This window comes from Prionailurus bengalensis, chromosome B4 (assembly GCF_016509475.1).
Source record: "Prionailurus bengalensis isolate Pbe53 chromosome B4, Fcat_Pben_1.1_paternal_pri, whole genome shotgun sequence".
Classification (NCBI taxonomy): domain Eukaryota; kingdom Metazoa; phylum Chordata; class Mammalia; order Carnivora; family Felidae; genus Prionailurus; species Prionailurus bengalensis.
In genome coordinates this window covers 75101118-75127972 of record NC_057358.1, presented here as the reverse complement: position 1 = coordinate 75127972, position 26855 = coordinate 75101118, and the positions used below count along the sequence as shown (strand labels likewise).

Here is a 26855-nt window from a genome sequence, read left to right as displayed (position 1 = left end):
GGCTACCGTGAACCCTTACTTGGGTTCTCTTGCTTTGTTCTGGGGGCAAAGGGGTGATCTCAGAATGAGCATTGGGAGCCTCCATGCATAATATTGCTATATCTAGAGAGTGAAAGAGGAATAATTTAAGATATTATCTCCTATACTCTGAACCCAAATAACTATACGAAATATCTAGATATTACCCGCAATTTATTGTTTTACATTGCTAGTGTTGAATCCATCATAAATGTTAACACCCAATATATGATTTTCTACTTCTCCCTTAAAACAGTATTCTTAATATTGACTTCACGAGCTGAAGAGTCTTATTACTTACTGGATCTGAAAATATTGTTGCCACAGAACAGTGTACTACCAACTGAGAATTCAGGTAATTAGGTTTTGTTCCTTATGTGGGCTGGGAGGCATTAATTGTTCAGTTAGTGAATGACAACATGATAGATTCCTCAGTCTTTACTGATGAAGTAAATGAAATAGTGTTCAATTAGAACAGCCAGAGCCCGGAAGGGCCTCCAGTTTGAGGCAAGAATATTGAACAGTTTTATTGAGACTCAGATGACGTTTAGAATATCAGGCCACTACAGGGATATATGCACAAGTTTCAAAGTATGAGGAGAAAGTTTAGATAACCATGTGGGGGCCTTAAAGCCTGCAATAATGGCAGAGGTAGGAATAGTGACTATGTAAATTACTGGATATATGATTTTTAGGATTAGCATCGTGATATAACCAGACCATTGTCTTATCACCTGAGTACAGCTTTTCATGACCCATTATAGTCATAGCATTGCCCACAAAAGCCCACCTAACACGTCACTGGACATCATGGTGTAGGCTATCAGTTTTTGAAAATGTATTATTACTTTGTGAATGTATTTTAAAGTTTAATTACAGCATGATGCCATTAAATAAAATGAAGGAAATTTAAAGTTAGAATAATCCAGAACAATCTAATTCCACAGCCAGTTTCTAATTCCTTGGTGTCTTATTGTCCTCCTATCCTCCAATAGTTTCTTACACTTCACCTTGGCCCCGTTTCTCAAGATTGTGCTTTTTATCATTGTCAATACCTTTATAATTTTATCATTAATTTTATCATTTTAATTTTATTATCAGTACCTTTATAATTCCTTGTGTGCATGTGGGCATGCTCACACACATACACATACACAACCAATGATCTCATTTACACCTTATTGAAAACAAATGGAAGCAGTCAAATGGAAACTCACTTCTTGCACTCTTGACCTTCTCTCTTAGACATAGAAGTGACAAAGTATCCCTACTCTTACCTAAGTCCTTTTACTCTAGACTTAATCCTACCTCAGTTTCTCAAGTAATTCACTCCTGCAATCTTCTTTTCCACCTTCTTCTCATGTCAGGAAACTTCTTTTCAAATGTACCATCTAAACCACATAAAATCATTCTAGCTCCAGAAAAGACTATAATAAAAAATAGGACCATGGCTTATTTAAAATATCAATGGCAAAATGACGGCCAAGATGTTAACTTTTAAATACATGAATGTGGATTGTGGGACTTTAGTGAAAAGATATTCACGTAGAATAAGATCTAGGTGCTGGGGTAAGTAAGAGGCACTGAGAGACTTTTGGTGGATCTTCTTGTTTTCCAGAGAGAACACTTCTGTATATGGCAATGAAAAACTACAGTGCTATCAGTGAGTTCATTCTCCTTGGACTATCTATTGACCCCAATATTCAGGCCATACTCTTTGTGCTGTTCTTTCTGATTTATCTCTTCACTCTGATGGGAAATTTCTTGATGCTGCTGGTGATTAGGGCTGATTCTCACCTCCACATGCCCATGTACTTCTTTTTGAGACAACTGTCCTTCCTGGACCTCTGCCACTCATCTGTCACAGTCCCCAAGATGCTGGAGAATCTACTTTCTGAAAGCAAAACCATCTTTGTAGAGAGCTGCCTGGCTCAGGCCTTCTTTGTGTTTGCCACCGGGGGCACGGAGGCCTGTCTGCTGGCTGTGATGGCCTATGACCGCTATGTAGCCATCAGCTCCCCTCTGCTCTATGGCCAGGTGATGAGCAACCAGCTCTGTGTTGGGATGGTGTGGGGTTCCTGGGGCCTGGCCTTTGTTGATGCTCTCATTAATATCCTCTTGGCTGTCAATTTAGACTATTGCGAGGACCAGACTCTTCCCCACTTCAGCTGTGAGCTGTCTTCTCTCTTCCCTCTGTCCTGTTCTGATACCTCGACCAACTTCACACTCCTGCTGTGCTCCTCTGTCTTGCATTTCTTTGGAACCTTCGTTATGATTGTTTTTTCCTATGTTCGCATTGTCTCCACCATCCTGAGCATCAGCTCCACCTCAGGCAGAAGCAAGGCCTTCTCTACTTGCTCTTCTCACCTCACTACTGTGATCTTGTTCTATGGCTCAGGTTTCCTCAGCTATCTCTTGCCAACTTCAGGCTCCCGTCTGGCGATGATGCTCTCCTTGCAGTACAGCGTGGTCACTCCCATGCTGAACCCCCTTGTCTACAGCCTGCAGAACAAAGAGGTGAAGGCAGCTATGGGAAGAGTGTTCAGAAAATATTTTCATTCTCTCATGTAGTAGAGAGAAGATTATGACTAAAGGGAGACTGAACTATTATGCTACATGATCAGATAATGGATTTTAAGGAGGGTTTCTTGATTGTCCATGATGCTAGATGCTATAGGGAATGCAGTGGCATTTATTTCCTTGAAAATGCGTGTGAAGAGGACAGAAAACTGTTATCTCAGGATGACTCAGGTTCAGTCTTATTCAGGAAAGGAGAAATGAATCAGTCTTCTTTTTGAGGGGTCATTTTATAAAAATGTTGATTTATTTTTCATTTCTATGTGGACATCTATTGCTATTGGTTAATCATTACTCTTTCACACTTCTTCAAATGATTACACCCAAACCCTCAGGAAGACTAGTTTTCTCAAATTGATATGGGTCTGGGGCGCCTGGGTGGCGCAGTTGGTTGGGCGTCCGACTTCAGCCAGGTCACGATCTTGCGGTCCGTGAGTTTGAGCCCCGCGTCGGGCTCTGTGCTGACAGCTCAGAGCCTGGAGCCTGTTTCGGATTCTGTGTCTCCCTCTCTCTCTGCCCCTCCCCCGTTCATGCTCTGTCTCTCTTTGTCCCAAAAATAAAAATAAATGTTGAAAAAAAAATTTAAAAAAATTGATATGGGTCTGTAAAGTGGGGTGATCCTATGATCTAGAATAGGCTAACTTTTCTACCCCTTTCTCCTGACAGTGCATTGAGGCAAGGAGTAAAACCAAGACCCAAGTGAAGTTATTTAGAATCTAACTCTAGGAAATTCAAGTACTTAGCAGGAATAAACAACAAGAAAAGACAGCATTTGGAAGAGTCGATCTGACTATAGTGCCTAAAGAGTCCATGAAATCTGGCTCCCTTAGCAGTTGTCCTTCCTGAAGTCATATTTTAAACAAATATAGTGACAATAGCTAATTCATTACATTTCTTTCTTTTTTTTTTTTTTAGTTTATTTATTTATTTTGTGAGAGAGAGCAGAGCATTTGTGAGTGTGGGAGGGGCAGAGAGAGAGAGAGAGAGAGAGAGAGAGAGAGAATCCCAAGCTGGCTCCATGCTCTCAGCATGCAGGGCTTGATCCCGTGAACCGTGAGATCATGACCTGAAATCAAGAATCAGATGTTTAACCAACTGAACCACCCAGGCACCCCCTAATTTGTTACATTTCTTAACTCAAGCCAAGAAGTGTGCTAAGTTCCTGTGATAGGCAGACTAGTCGCCCAAAGAGATCCTCCTAATCCCTGGAAACTATTAATATGTTAAATGGCAACAGGGATTGGACAGATGTATAAAGTTATGGACTTTAAAATAGGGAGGGTATCTTGGATTATGCAGGTAGGCTCAGTCTAATCACATGAATCCTTAAAAGCAGGGAAGCTTCTCCAGCTGTAGGCAGGAACAATGCAGCAGAAGGGAAGGTCAGAGATAATACAAGCATAAGATAAACTCAGCCTAGCATTGCTGGCTTTACTCATGGATGCAGGCTATGAGCCAGAGATTGTATGTGGCTTTTAAAAACTGAGAACAACTACCAGCCAAGAGCCAGCAAAGAAATAGGAACCTCATTTCATGGAATTCATAGAATTGACTTCTGCCAACAAACTGAATGATGTCTCCTCCAGATCCTTCAGGTAATGTCTGTTGGCTTGATTTTGGCCTTGTGTGACCAGTGGAATCAATTGAGCCCATTGAGATTCTGACCAGAACTGTGAGATAATATATTTCTGTCATTTTAAGATACTAATTTTGTGATAATTTGTTATTAGCAGCAATAGAAAACTTTATATATATTACCTTACCTTTATTATCCTACTTAATCATCTCAACAGGTATGAGATGGTTTTATTTAGTTTTCCTTTACCAGTGAGGAAATGAGGATACTTGCCTGTCCAGGGATTCATAGCAAGGAAATGGTGGAGCTGGAATTTAAACTCTGTAGCTTGAACAGAGTCCATGTTCTCAGTCACTGACTGCCCCTTCCATTCGGTCTATAAGACTCACCGATCCTTTTCACAATTATTTACTACCAGATTCAATTGCTTATAACCAAAGAATGGTAACTCACACCGGTTTCAAAGGCGAGATTAAATCAACTGAACTTTAGTGAAATGCAAAGTGTTTAGAATTAGATATTTGGTTAAAATTTGAAAGAAGAAAATGATTATTATGATACCCTTCCTCTTCTATTTTGTGAATCATCCTTCTTTGTTTTTTCCAAAACTTCTTTTTCTGCCTTTCATCAGGTTATCCACAGTTTTTGTTTCTTTCAAAGAAAGCAAACTAGTTTTGAAATTGGAATGGAGATTGATTTGTAGACAACAGCCCTCAGGGAAGTGAGGATATGTAGAATTAGTTATTGTGCTAAGATGTGCACAATGAAGTGAGTTGTCCTTTCATTTTTTCTTCTCATGATATGTAATTGCCACTCTTAAGACCCATGATTGCCCGAGACTGTGGAGATTGTGCTAAACCTCTGAATAAGGAGGAAGTGCTAAAATTAAGCAAGTCCAAGAGAAGGAGGAATGCCAAGACCACAGGTCTTCTGCTGTCAAGATAATTATTTCATTTCTTGATTTTTGGCCTTAAGGTACAGAATGAACTTCAGGGGATATCTTTCATTTTATAGACATATAGCAGAGGCTATACAAAATAACTCAGAGATTGATTCAGTGAATTCACTATCACACTAGGTTACTTATGGGAGAATTGGATGTTTATCAAGGAATTGTATCATCTCAATTGGAATAATGACATCGTGAAGAACTTGGAGGACCTGGAAAACTGTGAACCTCCAATCTCTCTAAAGCTGCAATGTCTTCCTAAAGGAAGAAAGCTAGTAACTCCTCCTATCTTAAATATTCTTCCATGATGCTTCTGTTGAGGCCTAGAATTCAAATCAACATGGCCTGAGAGGTGAAATCAGAATCAGAGAAGGAAAAAATTATACACAGAAGAAATTCATCTATAGTAATAGATGAGTTTTTATCTCCAATAATCTAGGGAACATTTTTGGAATGAATTTTTTTTCTCTTAACTAAGGAGTGTATGTTTAATTTCTGTGTAGTGTTATTTTTTGAATAATATTAATTTATTTAGACTTCATCTTACATAAATACCTGAATGGATCATATCATACAATTTTTTTCTTGGTGATTTTTTTTTTATTTTTGGCTTGCCATCCTTTCAACATCTTTTCCTATTTATTCTCCACTCAAGGTAATCCGTGTTAGCCACAGAATATATATATTTCTTAGTTTTCTTTGGCTTATATAATCATGTTCAAATTTCTGTACACATATTCTGTTCACATATGTATATATAGAGAAGCTTTTCCATCTCTGTTTTAAAAAGTATGTATAATATGATACAGATTTGTCTTTTCGCATTAATAATTTACAAAACTTACTACATATCAAATGGCATAACTCTAATTCATTTTTTCGTGTCAGCATTAAATTCCATCTTATCAACGTGTCAGTTTCTCAAACCATTCTCCTACATATGGGCTCACTTTGCTTCCATTAAATTTTTTTTTTTTAATTTGAGTATAGTTGACATATGATGCTACATTAGTTTCAAGTGTGCAACATAGTGATTCAGCTTCTCTATACCTTATGCTGTGCTCACCACAAGTGTAGCTGCCACCTGTCACCATACAACACTATTACAATATTATTGACATATTCCTTATGCTGTGCCTTTTATTCCTGTGATTTATTCCTTTCATAATTGGAAGTCTGTGTCTGCCATTCCTCTTCACCCCTTTTGCCCATCTCCTGACTCCCTCCCCTCTGGCAACCATCAATTCTTCTTTATTTACAGGTCTGATTCTGCTTTTTGTTTATTTTTTTATTCATTTGTTTTGGTTTTTAGATTTCATGTATGAGTGAAATCATATGGTATTTGTCTTTCTCAGTCTGATGTATATTGCTTAGCCAAAATATGGAAGCAACTTTGCTTCCATTTTTTAACCACTACATTTTTGTAGTGGTTAACATGAAATTTAATGTTTTTATTTACCTGGGATTAATTCCCAGAGATAGAATTGTAAAGTGTATATGTATATCTCATTTTAATTGATGTTGCCAAATTGTTTACCAGGTATACTCCACATCTCTACCAGCAAAGCAAGAGTGCCCTTTAAGCCCTACTGAGCCTGCAATGTGTTATAGTTTATTATATAATGATATTTTTATTTCACTGTGCATTCTTCTGATTACTAGGCAATATTAACATCTTTTCACATATTAGTCGACAATTTGCATATGATCTTTCATGAAGATCATATCCATAGCCCATTTTACTTTTGGCTTGTTTGCTGTTTTTATTAATGTTTTAGAGCATTTCACATTTCAGGTACATTAACCATTTGTCTTCTATGCAGCAAGTGTCTTTTCAGCTCTGTTACTTGCTTTTGTCTTTTTTTTTTTTATGGTATCCTTTCCCATGCCAAAGTTTTTAGTTCTTATATATTCATACATAATTTATTTTCTTTAAACATTAAGTCTCTTTACCCATCTAGGTAAAGATCTACCTCTTAAAAACGGTTTCCTAGATGTCCTTCTTAGACTGTAATTTTTTATGTTTTTCATTTAAGTCTGTAATCATTTGAAATTCATGTTTGTGTTTGGTGTGAAATAGATGTCTAACTACATTAGGATATGATGGATAACAACTTGTGACAGCAACATTAATAAATGACTCATTCTTTTTCAACTGAATTAAAATAGCAATTGAGTCACACATTAAAATCTGAGGTAAATTTATGGGTTTTTATTTTAATGATGTTCTATTTATCTCTTTTTAAAATATTATATTGATATTTGGCAAGATAATGTTTCTTCAGTATCATCCTCCCCCCGATATTATTCCTTCTCATTCTATTATATATCCTTTATCCAACTTCAAAGAAATACAATTTTGGGATTACAACTGAACTGGCATCAAATTTAAAAAATAGTTTGGGGATAATAGACATGTTAATGATGTTAAGTCATCCCAATAAGAATACCATCCCAATAAGAATATGTCTTTCATTTTGTTCATTGTTTATATCCCTAAATAAAATTTCACAGATTATCATAATATAGGTCCTGTGCCATTCTTCTTAGATATACCCATAATTTAAAATTTTTTCTGTCACTATTATAAATGGGTTTTCCCCCCATTTTTGTTTATAAGCTCTTACTGTTAGTACAGAGAAAAGATGGCAAGTTTTAAATAATTACTGTTGTACCCAGTATAGAAGATACTATGGATTGCATTTGTGTGCATCTCTTCCAATCCTATTCTAGTGTGCAGAAACTAGAAGAGTAACAGCTATATTTGCAAACTCCATTGGATCTAGTTTTAAGAAGCTTTCTTAGGTTTCAGATATATTCATATGAAATGATAATTTGGACCTGAATCCTCAGGGGACAATGACAAGATGTGGGGTATCCTTTTTTCCAACCTAGATCATGGCAGAGATGGCATGGCTCTGCAGATAGCAGCTGTGGTGAAGATGCCCTGATTTAGTAGCTTCTACAATAGTAGAGACATCTTTTGACCAGGTTGAAAGTAGCATGGCTCTGTGATCAGCTGCAGCAATAGAACTTTCCAAATTCCTAGGCTTTCTGCACCAGTGGCAGCAGCTTTTCCTATTGTGACAAAGGAGTGGTTCTGGGATCTGCATACATTGTTAACTAGGAGATCATTCTAGTGCCTGCTTCTCCAGCCCTTCTTAAAAATTTTCATAAGCAACTGAGACCTCTATCAAATTCCTGTGATTGCAGCTGAACTCAGGTGGATGCAATGAGCCACTGTCCCAAAATCTCTTAACTCTTTTTTCTTTTACTGTAATCTCTTAAATTTCCTAGACATGCAAGTATACATCAAAGAACAAAATATTTTATAGTGTTTGTTTCTAATATCCATATAGTAATTTCATTTCTTTTTTTCATTTTGTGAAAACTTCTAAAATAACATTTAATAATGGTGTCAATGAGAATCCCTAGCTTATTCTTGAATTTAACTGAAATTTTTTTAGTATTTCACTTCTGAGATAATATTTCCTATAATATTTCATTTTAGTGGTTTCTATTCCTATTTATTAGCAATGGGTACATAATTTTACAAATTACATTTCAGCACCCACTACTATTGCCACAGTTTTACTTCTTTTATTCTTTGATATTATCAAAGCAAAAATTGCACTAGATAAAATAAAGAAGCAAAGAAGACTATTCAAGGCTATTGCAATAGAAAAGAACTGAGTCTGAACTCAACTCCAGTGAAACAAAAGACAGTAGGGGTAGGGTTTTAAGAACTAGGGTGACGGGGGGAGATCCTGGTCCATCTGTGTTTGCTAATTGGCTTTACCCATAGGAAAAGTAAACTTTCATGTATCTTCATGACAGGAGGTAGTTTTACAACTTAAGACCAATGTGTCCTTGAAGTTAGGCTGCTACCCTCCCACAGAATCTTGGGAGATCAGGTGCTTATCTTCCTTAATGATTACATTTCAAAGAGACAGTTCCCAGGTCTTTGGGAAAGACATTCCTGAGTTGTAAAATTGGCAACAGGCCTTTAAAAAGATTACATCTCAAAGATGTAGAGAAATGATTTATGATGACAATTTTTCTCTCGTAAAAGCTCCAAGAAAAGAAAAGTCAGGGGCCTAGAGTCAGGAAAAAGCCCATCTAAAGATTAGTCAAACTAGGGAAACATTAAGTCATCTTGTTATAATGTTTTTGATAGTAAACTTACTGATATGAAGCCATCCTTATATTTTGGCATTAATCCTTGTTTGATCATACTGAATTTTAGTTTTATACATTGCTACATTCAATTCACTAATAATTTACTCAGAATTTTTGCATCAATATTAATATAGATATTTTCTATAGTTTTCTCATTCTCGTTTCTCATTTTACATTAACAGTGCTACAGAGATTTCTCATTGTCACCAAGTATCTATTATCCTTTGTTGCCTCACCACAGAATTACTACAGTTCTTTATCTAAGCACATCTATATGCAGAATAGTTCTTCAACCATTCTTGCAGCCATGTGTGACCACGTGATTAAACTCAGACCAGTGAGGTAAAACGTTAAAGTTTTAAGAAGTCATCCCTGAAAGAGTATTGTTTCTTGCCTTTTTCCACTTCCTTCTTATCCCTTTCTCCTTATTGCTTGCAAGAGTGCATTTTTAATGCAGGAACTGGAATACCCATGTTGTCTACTACATGACTTTGGGAATGGAGTCCATTCATGTAAGTACAAATATAAGTTGCTGGGATGCTGAAGACTTTTGGCAATAGAGCCATAATAGCAACCCTGAATACTTCCAGACTTTTATGTGACAGAAATAAAATTCTGTGTTGCTTATGCTGCTATCATTTTGGTCTCAGATACTTGCAAATAAATTTTATCTTAAAGAATATAGAATTTGATTCCAGGAAGTAGAGTGCTCCATTTAGCAAAACCTATAATGTGTGGGGTTTGGTGCAGGCAGTCAAGCAACAGGCAGTAAGGATTTAGAAAATGAATGTTAGAAAATCCAATACCCCAGTTAAGTTGTAATAAATTATTTGATCAAAGTTGCATCCATGGTACCTTGAAAGGCAGCCCACATGCTTACTGTCACCATAACATTAGAAGAAATGATAGTAAAAACACAGGATATTGGTGGGTGTTGACTGCCTTCTTCCCATTTCAGCCAAGTCTTATGAGAGATCAATTCTGGCTAGAACTCCTGCCAACAAGCAGAAATTGAAGGTAATACAGTCTACCAAGTTAATTTTTGCCTGCAGTTAACAATCTATATTACCTGAGAGTTGTGTAATTTAGAGTCTTACAGGAGTGAAATGTTGACTGGTTCATATCTGAAACTGATACAGTTATAAACACTGGCTTTGATGCAACAGCCATGATAGGAGATAAAATTAAATTTCTTCCACACAAAAAGACAAAAACATACTGGAAAAACAAGATTTTGAGTGTTGCTTTCTCATTCAAACCCATTGCTTCAGGTAGCCTCAGAGTGGCCTAATTAATAAGGGGAGTGACAGAAAAGCAGAGCAGCCTTGCTCAGTAAGATTAAGATAATAGTGTCTTCAGACTTAAAAATCAAGGCTATTCAAGATTTATAACTACGATTACCTACACAGAGAACCGACTGGAAGCCTGCCCTGTAAAAATCAATGTTTGACTGATCCCTAAAGAAAATTCTACATGTTGAAGCCCATTGAAAAGCAGGCAGTGAAAGGTATGAAGATACTAAGAAGGACATTTTCTTCAGTACTCATCTCAGATGTGGCCATGCAAGGTAGTGGAACAAGGAATATTCCTGAGAGCAGAGCCAAATGATAGAAAAATTGATGGATTCAGATCATCCTACTCAAGAGGGGAACTAGGGCTGTCGTGTGCTACAGCAAGCTTACTCCACTGCCAAGGCAGGAGACGTCACAGCTCCTGAGCATATCTGGAAATTGTGACTGCTGTTAAGTTGTTGAAGAAGTCTGTATAGTTTTCCTGTGGAATATCTGCATTCTGGATTTAGCTAGTTTTCTTCCTAGTTGTGTTACTTACTTTGTCCATTGAGCCCACATTTTGTCATAAGAAAAGACTTGAGTCCTTTCTGAAAATCTTCATAAGTGGAGTTGTGAACTTCATGTTGCATTACATCAAGAGAGATATGATGTTTGGTTATCCCACTTTTTTGATGACAAGATAGATCAGTGGGTGCAAGTGATGATGCTTGTATCCCTTCACTGTGAAGTTCTCCAACCTTCTTTTACTTAAAGATGTTTACAAACCACTGATGACAATTGCTTGAAGTAGTTATTTCATTCGAGTTTCCAAACTGGTAATTTTCTTATTTTCTTATTCCTTCTGTGTTTATTAGCTGGAATGAATCTGAATAAAATTAAGTTCTCATATCAATTAGGGTTTCTTTGATTAACCTGAAATACATACGAGAAGTCATGAGAACTACTTTATTTCTTTCCCTTTAATTATAAATTTTCAGTATAACCTCTATTAATGTCCATTGAGCTTTTTCTTTCAGTGCTTTATCTTTTTTTAATTTATTATTTTTTAATATATGAAATTTATTGTCAAATTGGTTTCCATACAACACCCAGTGCTCATCCCAAAAGATGCCCTCTTCAATGCCCATCACCTCCCCCTCCCCTCCATCCCACTCCCCATCAACCCTCAGTTTGTTCTCAGTTTTTAGGAGTCTCTTATGCTTTGGCTCTCTCCCACTCTAACCTCTTTTGTTTTTTCCTTCCCCTCCTCCATGGGTTTCTGTTAAGTTTCTCAGGATCCACATAAGAGTGAAACCATATGGTATCTGTCTTTCTCTGTATGGCTTATTTCACTGAGCATCACACTCTCCACTTCCATCCATGTTGCTACAAAGGGCCATATTTCATTCTTTCTCATTGCCATGTAGTACTCCATTGTGTATATAAACCATAATTTCTTTATCCATTCATCAGTTGATGGACATTAGGCTCTTTCCATAATTTGGCTATTGTTGAGAGTGCTACTATAAACATTGGGGTACAAGTGCCCCTATGCATCAGTACTCCTATATCCTTTGGGTAAATTCCTAACAGTGCTACTGCTGGGTCATAGGGTAGGTCTATTTTTAATTTTTTTGAGGAACCTCCACAATGTTTTCCAGAGTGGCTGCACCAATTTGCATTCCCACCAACAGTGCAAGAGGGTTCCTGTTTCTCCAGCATCTATAGTCTCCTGATTTGTTCATTTTGGCCACTCTGACTGGCGTGAGGTGATATCTGAGTGTGGTTTTGATTTGTATTTCCCTGATGAGGAGCGACGTTGAGCATCTTTTCATGTGCCTGTTGGCCATCTGGATGTCTTCTTTAGAGAAGTGTCTATTCATGTTTTCTGCCCATTTCTTCACTGGATTATTTGTTTTTCGGGTGTGGAGTTTGGTGAGCTCTTTATAGATTTTGGATACTAGCCCTTTGTCCGATATGTCATTTGCAAATATCTTTTCCCATTCCGTTGGTTGCCTTTTAGTTTTGTTGGTTGTTTCCTTTGCTGTGCAGAAGCTTTTTATCTTCATGAGGTCCCAATAGTTCATTTTTGCTTTTAATTCCCTTGCCTTTGGGGATGTGTCAAGTAAGAAATTGCTACGGCTGAGGTCAGAGAGGTCTTTTCCTGCTTTCTCCTCTAAGGTTTTGATGGTTTCTTGTCTCACATTCAGGTCCTTTATCCATTTTCAGTTTATTTTTGTGAATGGTGTGAGAAAGTGGTCTAGTTTCAAACTTCTGCATGTTGCTGTCCAGTTCTCCCAGCACCATTTGTTAAAGAGACTGTCTTTTTTCCATTGGATGTTCTTTCCTGCTTTGTCAAAGATTAGTTGGCCATACTTTTGTGGGTCTAGTTCTGGGGTTTCTATTCTATGCCATTGGTCTATGTGTCTGTTTTTGTGCCAATACCATGCTGTCTTGATGATGACAGCTTTGTAGTAGAGGCTAAAGTCTGGGATTGTGATACCTCCTGCTTTGGTCTTCTTCTTCAAAATTCCTTTGGCTATTCGGGGCCTTTTGTGGTTCCATATGAATTTTAGGATTGCTTGTTCTAGCTTCAAGAAGAATGCTGGTGCAATTTTGATTGGGATTGCATTGAATGTGTAGATAGCTTTGTGTAGTATTGACATTTTGACAATATTTATTCTTCCAACCCATGAGCATGGAATGTTTTTCCATTTCTTTATATCTTCTTCAATTTCCTTCATAAGCTTTCTATAGATTTCAGCATACAGATCTTTTACATCTTTGGTTAGGTTTATTCCTTGGTATTTTATGCTTCTTGGTGCAATTGTGAATGGATCAGTTTTTTAATTTGTCTTTCTGTTGCTTCATTATTAGTGTATACGAATGCAACTGATTTCTGTACATTGATTTTGTATCCTGCAACTTTGCTAAATTCATGTGTCAGTTCTAGCAGACTTTTGGTGAAGTCTATCGGGTTTTCCATGTATAATATCATGTCATCTGCAAAAAGTGAAAGCTTGACTTCATCTTTGCCAATTTTGATGCCTTTGATTTCCTTTTGTTGTCTCTTTGCTGATACTAGCACTTCCAATACTATGTTAAACAATGGCAGTGAGAGTGGACATCCCTGTCGTGTTCCTTATCTCAGGGGGAAAGCTCTCAGTTTTTCCCCATTGAGGATGATATTAGCTGTGGGCTTTTCATAAATGGCTTTTGTGATGTTTAAGTATGTTCCTTCTATCCCAACTTTCTTGAGGGTTTTTATTAAGAAAGGGTGCTGAATTTTGTCAAATGCTTTTTCTGCATCAATTGACAGGATCATATGGTTCTTATCTTTTCTTTTATTAACGTGATGTATCATGTTGATTGATTTGCGAATGTTGAACCAGCCCTGCATCCCAGGAATGAATCCCACTTGATCATGGTGAATAATTCTTTTTATAAGCTGTTGAATTCGATTTGCTAGTATCTTATTGAGAATTTTTGCATCCATATTCATCAGGGATATTGGCATGTAGTTCTCTTTTTTTACTGGGTCTCTGTCTGGTTTAGGAATCAAAGTAATACTGGCTTCATAGAATGAGTCTGGAAGTTTTCCTTCCCTTTCTATTTCTTGGAATAGCTTGAGAAGGATAGGTATTATCTCTGCTTTAAATGTCTGGTAGAATTCTCCAGGGAAGCCACCTGGTCCTGGACTCTTATTTGTTGGGAGAGTTTTGATACCTGATTCAATTTCTTCGCTGGTTATGGGTCTGTTCAAGCTTTCTATTTCCTCCTGTTTGAGTTTTGGAAGTGCGTGGGTGTTTAGGAATTTGTCCATTTCTTCCAGGTTGTCCAGTTTGTTGGCATATAGTTTTTCATAGTATTCCCTGATAATTGCTTGTATTTCTGAGGGATTGGTTATAATAATTCCATTTTCATTAATGATTTTATCTATTTGGGTCATCTCCCTTTTCTTTTGGAGAAGTATGGCTAGAGGTTTATCAATTTTGTTTATTTTTTCAAAAAACCAACTCTTGGTTTCATTGATCTGCTCTATAGTTTTTTTTAGAATCTATATTGTTTCTTTCTGCTCTGATCTTTATTATTTCTCTTCTTCTGCTGGGTTTAGGCTGCCTTTGCTGTTTGGCTTCTATTTCCTTTAGGTGTGCTGTTATATTTTGTATTTGGGATTTTTCTTGTTTCTGGAGATAGGCCTGGATTGCAATGTATTTTCCTCTCAGGACTGCCTTTGCTGCATCCCAAAGCGTTTGGATTGTTGTATTTGCATTTTCGTTTGTTTCCATATATTTTTAAATTTCTTCTCTAATTGCCTGGTTGACCCGTTCATTCTTTAGTAGAGTGTTCTTTAACCTCCATGCTTGTGGAGGTTTTCCAGACTTTTTCCTGTGGTTGATTTCAAGTTTCATAGCATTGTGGTCTGAAAGTATGCATGGTATGATCTCAATTCTTGTATACTTATGAAGGGCTGTTTTGTGACCCAGTATGTGACCTATCTTGGAGAATGTTCCATGTGCACTCGAGAAGAAGGTATATTCTGTTGCTTTGGGATGCAGAGTTCTAAATATATCTGTGAAGTCCATCTGATCCAATGTCTCATTCAGGTCCCTTGTTTCTTTATTGACCATGTGTCTAGATGATCTATCCATTGTTGTAAGTGGGGTATTAAAGTCCCCTGCAATTACCACATTCTTATCAATAAGGTTGCTTATGTTTGTGAGTAATTGTTTTATATATTTTGGGGCTCCCATATTCGGCAATAGACATTTATAATTGTTAGTTCTTCTTGATGGATAGGCCCTGTAATTATTATATAATGCCCTTATTTATCTCTTATTACAGCCTTTAATTTAAAGTCTAGTTTGTCTGATATAAGTATGGCTACTCTAGCTCTCTTTTGACTTCCAGTAGCATGATAAATAGTTCTCCATCCCCTCACTTTCAATCTGAAGGTGTCCTCAGGTCTAAAATGAGTCTCTTGTAGACAGCAAATAGATGGGTCTTGTTTTTTTACCCATTCTGCTACCCTGTGCTTTTGGCTGGCGCATTTGGTACATTTACATTCAGTGTTATTATAGAAAGATATGGGTTTAGAGTCATTGTGATGTCTGTAGGTGTCATGCTTGTAGCGATGTCTCTGGTACTTTGTCTCACAGGATCCCCCTTAGGATTTCTTGTAGGGCTGGTTTAGTGGTGATGAATTCCTTCAGTTTTTGTTTGTTTGGGAAGACCTTTATCTCTTCTTCTATTCTAAATGACAGATTTGCTGGATAGAGGATTCTCCGCTGCGTATTTTTTCTGTTCATCACATTGAAGATCTCCTGCCATTCCTTTCTGGCCTGCCAAGTTTCAGTAGAGAGATCTGTCACGAGTCTTATCGGTCTCCCTTTATATGTTAGAGCACGTTTATCCCTAGCTGCTTTCAGAATTTTCTCTTTATCCTTGTATTTTGCCAGTTTCACTATGATATGTCGTGCGGAAGATCAGTTCAAGTGACGTCTGAAGGGAGTTCTCTGTGCCTGTTGGGTTTCAATGCCTTTTTCTTTCCCCAGATCAGGGAAGTTCTCAGCTATGATTTCTTCAAGTACACCTTCAGCACCTTTCCCTCTCTCTTTCTCCTCTGGAATACGATTATGCATAGATTATTTCTCTTTAGTGCATCACTTAGTTCTCTAATTTTCCCCTCATACTCCTGGATTTTTTTATCTCTCTTTTTCTCAGCTTCCTCTTTTTCCATAATTTTATCCTCTAGTTCACCGATTCTCTCCTCTGCCTCTTCAATCTGAGCTGTGGTTGTCTCCATTTTATTTTGCAGCTCATTAATAGCATTTTTTAGTTCCTCCTGGCTGTTCCTTAGTCCCTTGATCTCTGTAGCAATAGATTCTCTGCTGTTCTTTATACTGTTTTCAAGCCCAGCGATTAATTTTATGACTATTATTCTAAATTCACTTTCTGTTATATTGTTTAAATCCTTTTTGATCAGTTCATTAGCTGTCGTTATTTCCTGGAGATTCTTTTGAGGGGAATTCTTCCGTTTCGTCATTTTGGATAGTCCCTGGAGTGGTGTGGAACTGCGGGTTACTTCCCCTGGGCTGTCTTGAATAACTTGCCTTGCTGGGTGGGGCCGCAGTCAGACCTGATGTCTGCCCCCAGGCCGCCGCTGGGGCCACAGTCAGACTGGTGTGTATCTTCTCTTCCCCTCTCCTAAGAGCGGGATTCACTGTGGGGTGGCGTGGCCCATCTGGGCTACTTGCACACTGCCAGGCTTGTGGTGCTGGGGATCTGGCGTATTAGCTGGGGTGTATAGGCAAGGTGCACAGGGGCAGGAGGGGCAGGCTCAGCTCCCTTTTCCTTTGGAAATCTGCTTCAGGAGGGGCCCTGCGGCACCGGGAGGGAGTCAGACCCACCGGAGGGATGGATCCTCAGAAGCACAGCGTTGGGTGTTTGTGTGGTGCCAGCAAGTTCCCTGGCAGGAACCGGTTCCCTGTGGGATTTTGGCTGGGGGATGGGCGAGGGAGATGTTGCTGGCCAGTGCCTTTGTTCCCCGCCAAGCTGCGCTCTCTTGTCCGGGGCTCAACAACTCTCCCTCCCGTTGTCCTCCAGCCCTCCCGTTCTCCAAGCAGATCTATTAACTTATAACCTTCCAGAAGTTAAGTTCCGCTTGCTGTCAGAGCACACTCTGTCCGGCCCCTCCGTTTTTGCAGGCCAGACTCGGGGGCTCTGCTTTGCCAGCGGGCAGACTGCCCCTCCGCCCGGGCTCCCTCCTGCCAGTCCGTATAGTGCACACCGCCTCTCTGCTCTTCCTACCCTCTTCCATGGACCTCTTGTCTATGCTTGGCTCCAGAGAATCCATTCTGCTAGTCTTCTGGTGATTTTCTGGGTTATTTAGGCAGGTGTGTGTGGAATCTAAGTGATCCGCAGGACGCGGTGAGCCCAGCGTCCTCCTATGCCTCCATCTTCACAGAAGGTCCCCTTTCAGTGCTTTATCAATTGATTGGTTGAATAATTGATTGTGCATTGCTATTAAATCATGTCTTTTTATATATGCAGTGTGTTTTAATCAATTTCAGTAATTATTTTTCACTAAAATATTCTGTTCTTGGCCTGTGGTCTTGTTGCTGTATCCTTCTGATGATCATAATAGGTTTGATGCCTCCTTTACTTTCTGGCACCAAAAAAAAAAAAAAAAAAAAATCAGATTTTTTTTTTACGTGTACATTTTGCCCTAAACCTGTAATCAGCCATTTTTCTAAGGAATTCTGCTTCCTTTAATGGTATTTAGAAGCCAAAATCAGGGTACCATAGGTGATCATTACTACTTTATCAATACTTCTAGGCTTTTTCAATAGAGCCATTTAAAGCAAAACAAAAGGTAACAAGTTCACAAATATTTCTGTTTATTTTATTTTATTTTATTTTTTCTTCATTTATTCTAGTTTTTTAATTTATGGTTTTAATATAATATATTGTCAAATTGGCTTCCATACAACACCCAGTGCTCATCTCAACAAGTGCCTTCCTCAATGCACATCACCCACTTTCCCCTCTCCCCCCAACCCCCATCAACCCTCAGTTTGTTCTCTGTATTTAAGAGTCTCTTATGGTTTGCCTACCTCCCTCTCTGTTTGTAACTTTTTCCCCCATCCCTTCCCCCATGGTCTTCTGTTAAGTTTCTCAGGATCCACATATGAGTGAAAACATATGGTATCTGTCTTTCTCTGCCTGACTTATTTCACTTAGCATAATACGCTCCAGTTCTATCCACGTTGCTGCAAAAGGCTAGATTTCATTCTTTCTTATTGCCACGTAGTATTCCATCATATATATAAACCACATCTTCTTTATCCATTTGTCAGGTGATGGACATTTAGGCTCTTTTCATACATTGGCTGTTGTTGAAAGCACTGCTGTAAACCTTGGGGTACATGTGCCCTTATGCATCAACACTCCTGTATCCCTTGGGTAAATTCTTAGCAGTGCTATTGCTGGGTCATATGGTAGTTCTATTTTTAATTTTTTGAGGAACCTCCATACTGTTTTCCAGAGCGGCTGCACAAGTTTGCATTCCCACCAGCAGTGCAGGAGGGTTCCCGTTTCTCCACATTCTCGCCAGCATCTATAGTCTCCTGATTTGTTCGTTTTATCCACTCTGACCAGCATGAGGTGGCATCTCACTGTGGTTTTGATTTGTATTTCCCTGAAGAGGAGTGACATTGAGCATCTTTTCATGTGTCTGTTGGCCATCTGGATGTCTTCTTTGCAAAAGTGTCTATTCATGTCTTCTGCCCATTTTCTAACTGGATTATTTGTTTTTCGGGTGTAGAGTTTGGTGAGTTCTTTATAGATTTTGGATCATAGCCCTTTATCCAATATGTCATTTGCAAATATATTTTCCCATTTCGTTGGTTGCCTTTTAGTTTTGCTGATTGTTTCCTTTGCTGTACAAAAGCTTTTTATCCTGGTGAGGTCCCAGTAGTTATTTTTACTTTTAATTCCCTTGCCTTTGGAGATGTGCTGAGTAAGAAATTGCTGCGGCTGAGGCCAAAGAGGTTTTTGCCTGCTTTCTCCTCTAGGGTTTTGATGGTGTCCTGTCTCACATTCAGGTCCTTCATCCATTTTGAGTTTATTTTTGTGTATGGTGTAAGAAAGTGGTCTAGTTTCATTCTTCTGCATGTTGCTGTCCATTTCTCCGAGCACCACTTGTTAAAGAGACTTGTTTTTTCCAGTGGATACTCTTTCCTGCTTTGTCAAAGATTAGTTGGCCATACATTTGTGGGTCCAATTCTGGGTTCTCTATTCTATTTCATTGGTCTAATGTGTCTGTTCTTGTGCCAATACCATACTGTCTTGATGATTACAGGTTTGTAGTAGAGGTTAGATTCTGGGATTGTGATACCTTCTGCTTTGGTTTTCTTCTTCAGTATTACTTTGGCTATTTGGGGTCTCTTGTGGTTCCATACTAATTTTAGGATTGTTTGTTCTAGCTTTGAGAAGAATGCTGGTGCAATTTTGACTGGGATTGCATTGAATGTGTAGATTGCCTTGTGTAGTATTGACATTGTAATAATATAAATATTTCAAATTTAAATTTATTGAATGTGTAGATTGCCTTGGGTAGTATTGACATTTTAATAATATAAATATTTCAAATTCAAATTTAAGGTAGAAAAATTCTTATTTCTTTGATTCTTTATTGTGTCACTTTGCTCTTGTGCTGAGTAAGTATTCCTAATAACAGTAGCATAATATTTGCTTTATCTTTCAAATGTACAAATAATAGTTTCAAAAAACCATACCAATATTATTCCTAACAATAAGACTACTGATTAGATTGTCTCTCTCACTGAAACAGTCCACTTAAAATCTTATAATCTCAGGTCATTTGAAACCATTTTTTTCTTTAGTGGTTATATCATTTCTTTGATGTATAGCTAGGCTTATTTGTTTTGGTTTTTAGTTTTAGAATTTTGAATTTAACCTGTTTCTGTTTGGTAAAATAGGTTATTCAGAAGTCAATACTATATAACAAATAACATTAAAAATAACATAAATTTCTTCCCTGTTTTGTTTTCCCCATCCTGTTTATTTTCTCCATCCTTCTATATGTAATCATTTTATTAGTTTTTATTTTATACTTAAACATTTCTTTTTTGAAAGCCAAATTATATATATACATATCCGTAAGTATAATTTGTTTTATATATAAATATATATAACACACATATATAGCTAACACCATACTGATTCCTATGGATATTTTCCTAGTTATTGGATATAATTAGACCAGGTATCTTTAACAACTGGAAACTTCTCCCCTTCTGACTCCTGATCTTTGAGGTAAGGTAAGAATAGGAGAGATTATAGGAAAGCTATTGAAAATTGCATTCTGCTTATATTCTTTGCCATGACTATGTATTTGTTGTATAGTAAGATACAGATTAGTATTTAAATTATTTAAAAGTGTTTAAAAATTACTTCACTTGATTAATATTAATATTAATATTAAACCAAATTGAATAAATAATCTCATACACATATGAGAAGATAATCTGGAGGTTAGCTGTGAATCTCTTTTCAGATCCCAAACAAATTCTCTGAGGGTCCATATGACCTGCTCCTGAGGGAAAAGATTCCAAATTCTCTTTTCCAACCCTGCCTCTCTTTAGTTCCCAGACTAGCTGGAGAGTACATCTAGGAGTTCAGGTTGATTGCTTCGGTTTATAAGTTGCAAAGATCACACATGAGAAAAACCCCAATGTCTTTTTAAAACTTCAAGCTTCTTAGCAACCGAGTCTACACTGTAGGTTTGAGCTATAACTCCTGGGAATATAGATTATTGAGCCAGTCCCTTGGGATCCTTAGTTCAGCCTAAACCAACTGGTCTTTTGATTGTTAGAGTATCAGAATCCTTTGTTCAGAAAATTCTGTCAGCAAAATATTTAGAGTTACAGAGGAAAATGTATGAAAATATCTATTCCCAGAGCTGGAAAGTTGTGTTACATCTTGTTTTAATGAATATCACCTGATCCCTCTACCTATTGATTCAAAACTCTGGCATAATGTCTCCCCTAAGAGAATTCGAGGACGAAAATGTTTCTCTGAGTCCTCTGATGATTTTGTCTTCTCCCAACCTACTCCTTGAGGTGCTTCCTTTTTTCCTTCCTTTCCTTCCTCTCTTACTGCTTCCTAGGAGACTTACCTTTCCCTTGAATTCTGTCATCTTCTTACTGTTCTCAAGTCTAGACACTATCCCTACATTTAGAGACAGCTCTTTTGCAATATGGTCTCATATTATCTCTTCCCTAACATGCTTCAGTCTACTTCTCTGATATACTCTTCTTCCTTTTCCTGGGATGCATTAACATTTACATTAATAGATCGGAAGTCCTATTTCTGGCTCTTTATGTATAGGCTAATTCAATCAAATATAAGACGTATATTATTTCCCCCAAATGTACTCAGTTTATGGGTGGAACAATTATATTTTAAAATATCAAACAATATCTCCAAAGCTAAACAGCTACTAAGTGACATGATCCCGCTATACCACACGTCTGTCTAAGTTGCAGGGTGTTGGCAACATTGTGCTACACTTACTGAACCTCAGGCATAAAGTCCTTATTTTATGTTGGAGAAGCTGAGTCCACCATCTGAAAGCACTGCAGATAGGGATATGGTAGGACATTAGGAACATGTTTTCCACTCTTCATGCTTTAAACTGTCTCCTCCTCAACCAGTTTTATGAGCTTCAGAGAATTACTTTACCTGCATTATAATAATCTTTAGATGGACTACCCCTGAGACATGTGGGGCAAGATTGAGGCACAATCTGGGCAAAAATGAACTAGGTGAAGATTATCTCCAATACCTGCTTAACTCTGGTTTTAGTATTTTTTTTTTCCTCATACAAGATACCTCTTCATAAAACCAGGGCTTTAAGCTCCTTTGTGGCCAAGCTTGTCTTTCAAAATCGATTAAATGCTAAACCTGTTTCTCCTGCTTCCTCATCATTAAGACACTTATTAATGTTCTCAGCTAATACTTTCAGGTCAAGATTATGAAAAAAAGTCATTTCATATTTCATTCTGCACTGACCAGTCCTTAGCTATTTTTCCCTTGGATGGGATCCAATTAACTCTCTCCCTCTAATTACGTTAATATCTGGCAACAAAACTACTATATCATGTTTTCCAAAGTTATTGACATTTTATGTTTAGAAACAGTAGAAGAAGGGGTGTCAGGGTGGCTCAGTCAGTTAAGCATCCGACTCTTGATTTTGGCTGAGGTCATGATCTCACAGTGGGTTAGAGTGTCACGTTGGGCTCTGTGCTGACAGTGTGGAGCCTGCTTGGGATTCTCTCTCTCTCCTTCTCTCTCTGCCCCTCTCAAAAGAAATAAACTTTAAAAAAGAGAAAATAAAATATTTTTAAAAAGCAGCAGAAGAAAGAAATCACTAATAGTACCTTTTGGTCATTAGCCATGGTAAAAAGATTTGTTTTTATTATTTTACTTATTTACTTATTTTAAGGAAATGTCTTTGACACTTTACGAATACCCTAAAAAGAAATCTGACATTTCACTTCTGTGGAAGTCAGGCCCCCGATGGCAACTTTTCTTCCTGTCATTGTATTTTATGTGTGCAAATACACATGCAAGCTTATCCCATTTTCATTTTGTTTCAAGGATAAACTTCATCCCATAATTCATAGAATATTTTGCAGTTAATAAGTCAGGACTATTTGGAGGTGGAAGATAGAAAAGGGCTTTTCTTTGTATTGCCCTAAAATCATGTCACAGAGGCATAGTACCTCCTTCTCTTCCACACCCTGGGTATCATGGGCCTTTTGCCTAACATAAAGGATTTCATGCTTCAATTCTGTACCAGCTGATTTATCCATATGATGGTTGGAGATAATGTGATCTGGGCAGCAGAAACCCAAATGGACACTCTGATTAGATCTAAATTAATGAGTGAAATATGAAAATTTTGGCCATTATTTTCATAACCCATCCCTCAAATAACTGGAAATAAATATACATATGTTGGAAAAATAATATACATAACATCATTTCTTTTTTAAAAAATTTTTAAAAATATTTTTATTTATTTTTGAGACAGAGACAGAACACGAGCAGGGGAGGGTCAGAGAGAGAGGGAAACACAGAATCCGAAGCAGGCTCCAGGCTCTGAGCTGTCAGCATAGAGCCCGATGCGGGGCTCAAACTCATGGACTGTGAGATCATGACCTGAGCTGATGTCGGATGCTTAACCAACTGAGCCACCCAGGTGCCCCAACTCATCATTTCTTATTGCCAGCATATATCTCATTACAAATATTAATTTTCAATAGAATTCTTCCCAGGTGTGTCCTAATACAAGATTCTCAATGGTACCTGGACAAAATGAATAATTTTCCCGGGATATGAGCAGTTTGTCAGGGGATCTCAAAGTATAGTTGCCACCACCTGGTGCTGCTGGTTATTTAAATAGGTAATTGAATTTAGTCATCCAGTGCTTGGTTAACAGTCAAGGGAAGAGAGATCAGTCTTTGATCAGTTGTCTTGAGTTAGAAGGAAAAGCCATAATGGGATGGACTTGGACAGCATTACAGAGTAGTTATCCTGAGTCTGAGGTTGCAAGTCATGTGTGTCAGAACAAAGCAGAAGAACATGGACAAGTTTTAGAATGTGAAAACGTAGGTTGGTTGTCTTGTGGACTTCCAAAGCTGGCTGAGACATTGACAGGAGCAGAGTGTGGTTTAAGCTGGGCATGGGATATGTGACTGCCATAGCCATAATCCTCTGCATGTTCCCCATTTAATTCCTTATACAGCCTTGTTTCTGTGATTCATTTCACTTTGCAAACGTGCATTAGTTCCTTACCTTTTTTTTCTTTGTCACTGCATATTCCTGGAAAAAAACAAAGCCCATTTAATATCCCATCTCTTTCTGTTCTATACATGTGCTTAAGCAGCTAAATATTACTGAGATAATCACATACTTGTTCATATTAGTCTCCAAATATCAAATAGGCAAATATATCACCCGTGAATCCTACTGCATTTCCTTAGTAAGTCTTCCACTTGATGTACCTGAGTTTTGTGTTCTTAGATCATCAAAATCCCTCAGCACTAAAAATACACACCGTATACACACACAAATAGATAAGATGGATGATAGATAGGTAGATAGATAGATAGATAGATAGATAGATAGATAGATAAACAGACCGTGTTCATAATTTCATCTCACATTTTATCAAAAACTTTGCAAACAGTTGGAAATTCTCTCATATTTTAGCCATACAGTCTACCAAGCTAGCTGCCTTAGTCCCCACTCTCTTTACCTTACCTCTTATTTTCAACAGATAAAGGCCCCCTTCTCCTACCTATAGACAAAATTACTTGTGCTCCTGGGTCATTGTCCCTTTCTCAAGGATTTTACTTCTGTTATTAACCTTTTATTCTGCCGCACCAACAAAATTTCTCTATTCCCACTGAATATACAAAATGTTCTTTGTGTTAATACCTATCTTAAAAATAAAAGAAGGGGACCTCTAGGGGCATAACATGAGGGCCTACAAAATTACGTAAGGAACTGATAGAGGGATGGTGCGCTGTCATCCAAGAATATCAAATTTATTGTCATGATTAGGAAGTCAGCTTAGAAATATTTCAACATGGTTTCCAGCACATTTGTGAAATAATGTACATGAACAGGAAGGCTAAAGCATTAGGGGTAAATTGGAGGCACAAAAGGAGTTCTGATGTCTTTCTTTCTTGGATTCCCAGGGTAAATATTTTTATCACCATGAGAAACCACAGCATTGTCAGTGAGTTCATCCTCCTTATGTTATCTGCTGACCCTCAGACTCAAATTCTGCTCTTCATGTTGTTTCTGGTGATTTACGTCCTAACCCTGATGGGGAACCTGGTGATGCTGCTGGTGATTAGGACTGATTCTCACCTTCACATGCCCATGTACTTCTTTTTGAGACAACTGTCCTTCCTGGACCTCTGCCACCCATCTGTCACAGTCCCCAAGATGCTGGAGAATCTACTTTCTGAAAGCAAAGCCATCTTTGTAGAGAGCTGCCTGGCTCAGGCCTTCTTTGTGTTTGCCACCGGGGGCACGGAGGCCTGTCTGCTGGCTGTGATGGCCTATGACCGCTATGTAGCCATCAGCTCCCCTCTGCTCTATGGCCAGGTGATGAGCAACCAGCTCTGTGTTGGGATGGTGTGGGGTTCCTGGGGCCTGGCCTTTGTTGATGCTCTCATTAATATCCTCTTGGCTGTCAATTTAGACTATTGCGAGGACCAGACTCTTCCCCACTTCAGCTGTGAGCTGTCTTCTCTCTTCCCTCTGTCCTGTTCTGATATCTCGACCAACTTCACACTCCTGCTGTGCTCCTCTGTCTTGCATTTCTTTGGAACCTTCGTCATGATTGTTTTTTCCTATGTTCGCATTGTCTCCACCATCCTGAGCATCAGCTCCACCTCAGGCAGAAGCAAGGCCTTCTCTACTTGCTCTTCTCACCTCACTACTGTGATCTTGTTCTATGGCTCAGGTTTCCTCAGCTATCTCTTGCCAACTTCAGGCTCCCGTCTGGCGATGATGCTCTCCTTGCAGTACAGCGTGGTCACTCCCATGCTGAACCCCCTTGTCTACAGCCTGCAGAACAAGGAGGTGAAGACAGCTATGAGAAGAATATTAAGAAGATATGTTAATTCTTTCACATAGTGGACCAGAGAAACAGGACCATGGAGAAGCTAAACCATTTTGCCACAAGATATCTTATAACTGAAAAATTAAGGTTTCTCCCTTTCCTTTTCCTTTTCCTTTTCCTTTTCCTTTTCCTTTTCCTTTTCCTTTTCCTTTTCCTTTTCCTTTCCTTCTTTCTTATTCTAGCATTCTTAGCAACATCTTTATTAGAAGTGTTCTTAAAAACTTTACTGTATGAAATTACGGAATAGGGATCACTTCCTTCACTGATAGAACACTGGTCTGAATGCAGCTTGTAAGAAATGTTTTTAGAAACAAGGGATTATTTCTTGATTGAGCATCATGCCAGCTGTTGGAAGATATGTATGTGTCAGCATCTTAATACATGTTCAAGAAGAAGGCAGCAAGCTCTATTCTTAGGATGCTTAATGGTCAGCCCTATTTAGAGGAAGAAAAATGGGTCAGATAATTTTCCAAGGTATTGTTTTACAGTAAATAAACATATAGATATATATTTATTTTGTGGATAACATCTGTTATTTTTCCCTGCCCAACATCCTTTTACCCTTCCTCCAGTAACTCCACACTACTCTTGGTTAGGGATATTAACTCTTCCCCATTTTATGCACCTCACTGGGACTCTCCATGGTGGCCCCTTGTCTCCCCTTGCACAAGGAGATCATGTGAACCACAAAAGGCCAGTCATTCTACCCCTGTCTCCTAACAAGATACTGTCCAGGTTCTCCTGCTGTTGAGAATCTCCAGTGATACCTTGCTTACTGGGTTTCCTCACAGGAAGTTTTTCAACAAGCAAAATAACAATAGCAGACTTTAGACTTTTAATAAAGACGCTCACTGTAAGTTAAGTGTTTTACACATATAATTCTCTTAAATTATCTCAACAACTTTATATGACCTAAGTACTATTATTCCTGTTTTACAAATGAAGCTGGAATTTCAAGCCAGTCACTCTGAATCCAGAGTCCATTTTCACAAATGCTCTTTTAATCTGGTATCCTTTGCAAAACATCCTTTTCTTAACTAGTGTGAACCAAATTCA

General features: G+C 38.1%; 2 protein-coding genes across 2 annotated transcripts; both read left to right on the top strand.

Moving 5' to 3' along the window:
* Positions 1-1602: 1602 nt before the first annotated feature.
* LOC122472313 (olfactory receptor 8S1-like) lies at positions 1603-2589 on the top strand. The gene has a single exon (XM_043561733.1). It carries the CDS (start codon positions 1654-1656, stop codon positions 2587-2589), a length of 936 nt encoding a protein of 311 aa, XP_043417668.1. The 5' UTR covers positions 1603-1653.
* Positions 2590-24708: 22119 nt separating this feature from the next.
* Positions 24709-25813, top strand: LOC122473612 (olfactory receptor 8S1-like). Its single transcript, XM_043564261.1, has one exon. The coding sequence runs from the start codon at positions 24779-24781 to the stop codon at positions 25811-25813; it is 1035 nt and encodes a 344-aa protein (XP_043420196.1). The 5' UTR covers positions 24709-24778.
* The last annotated feature ends 1042 nt before the right edge of the window (positions 25814-26855 follow it).

Bases quoted from the DNA above. Each gene is read 5' to 3' on its own strand.
- LOC122473612 (XM_043564261.1), top strand. From the start codon at position 24,779: ATGTACATGAACAGGAAGGCTAAAGCATTAGGGGTAAATTGGAGGCAC.
- LOC122472313 (XM_043561733.1), top strand. From the start codon at position 1,654: ATGGCAATGAAAAACTACAGTGCTATCAGTGAGTTCATTCTCCTTGGA.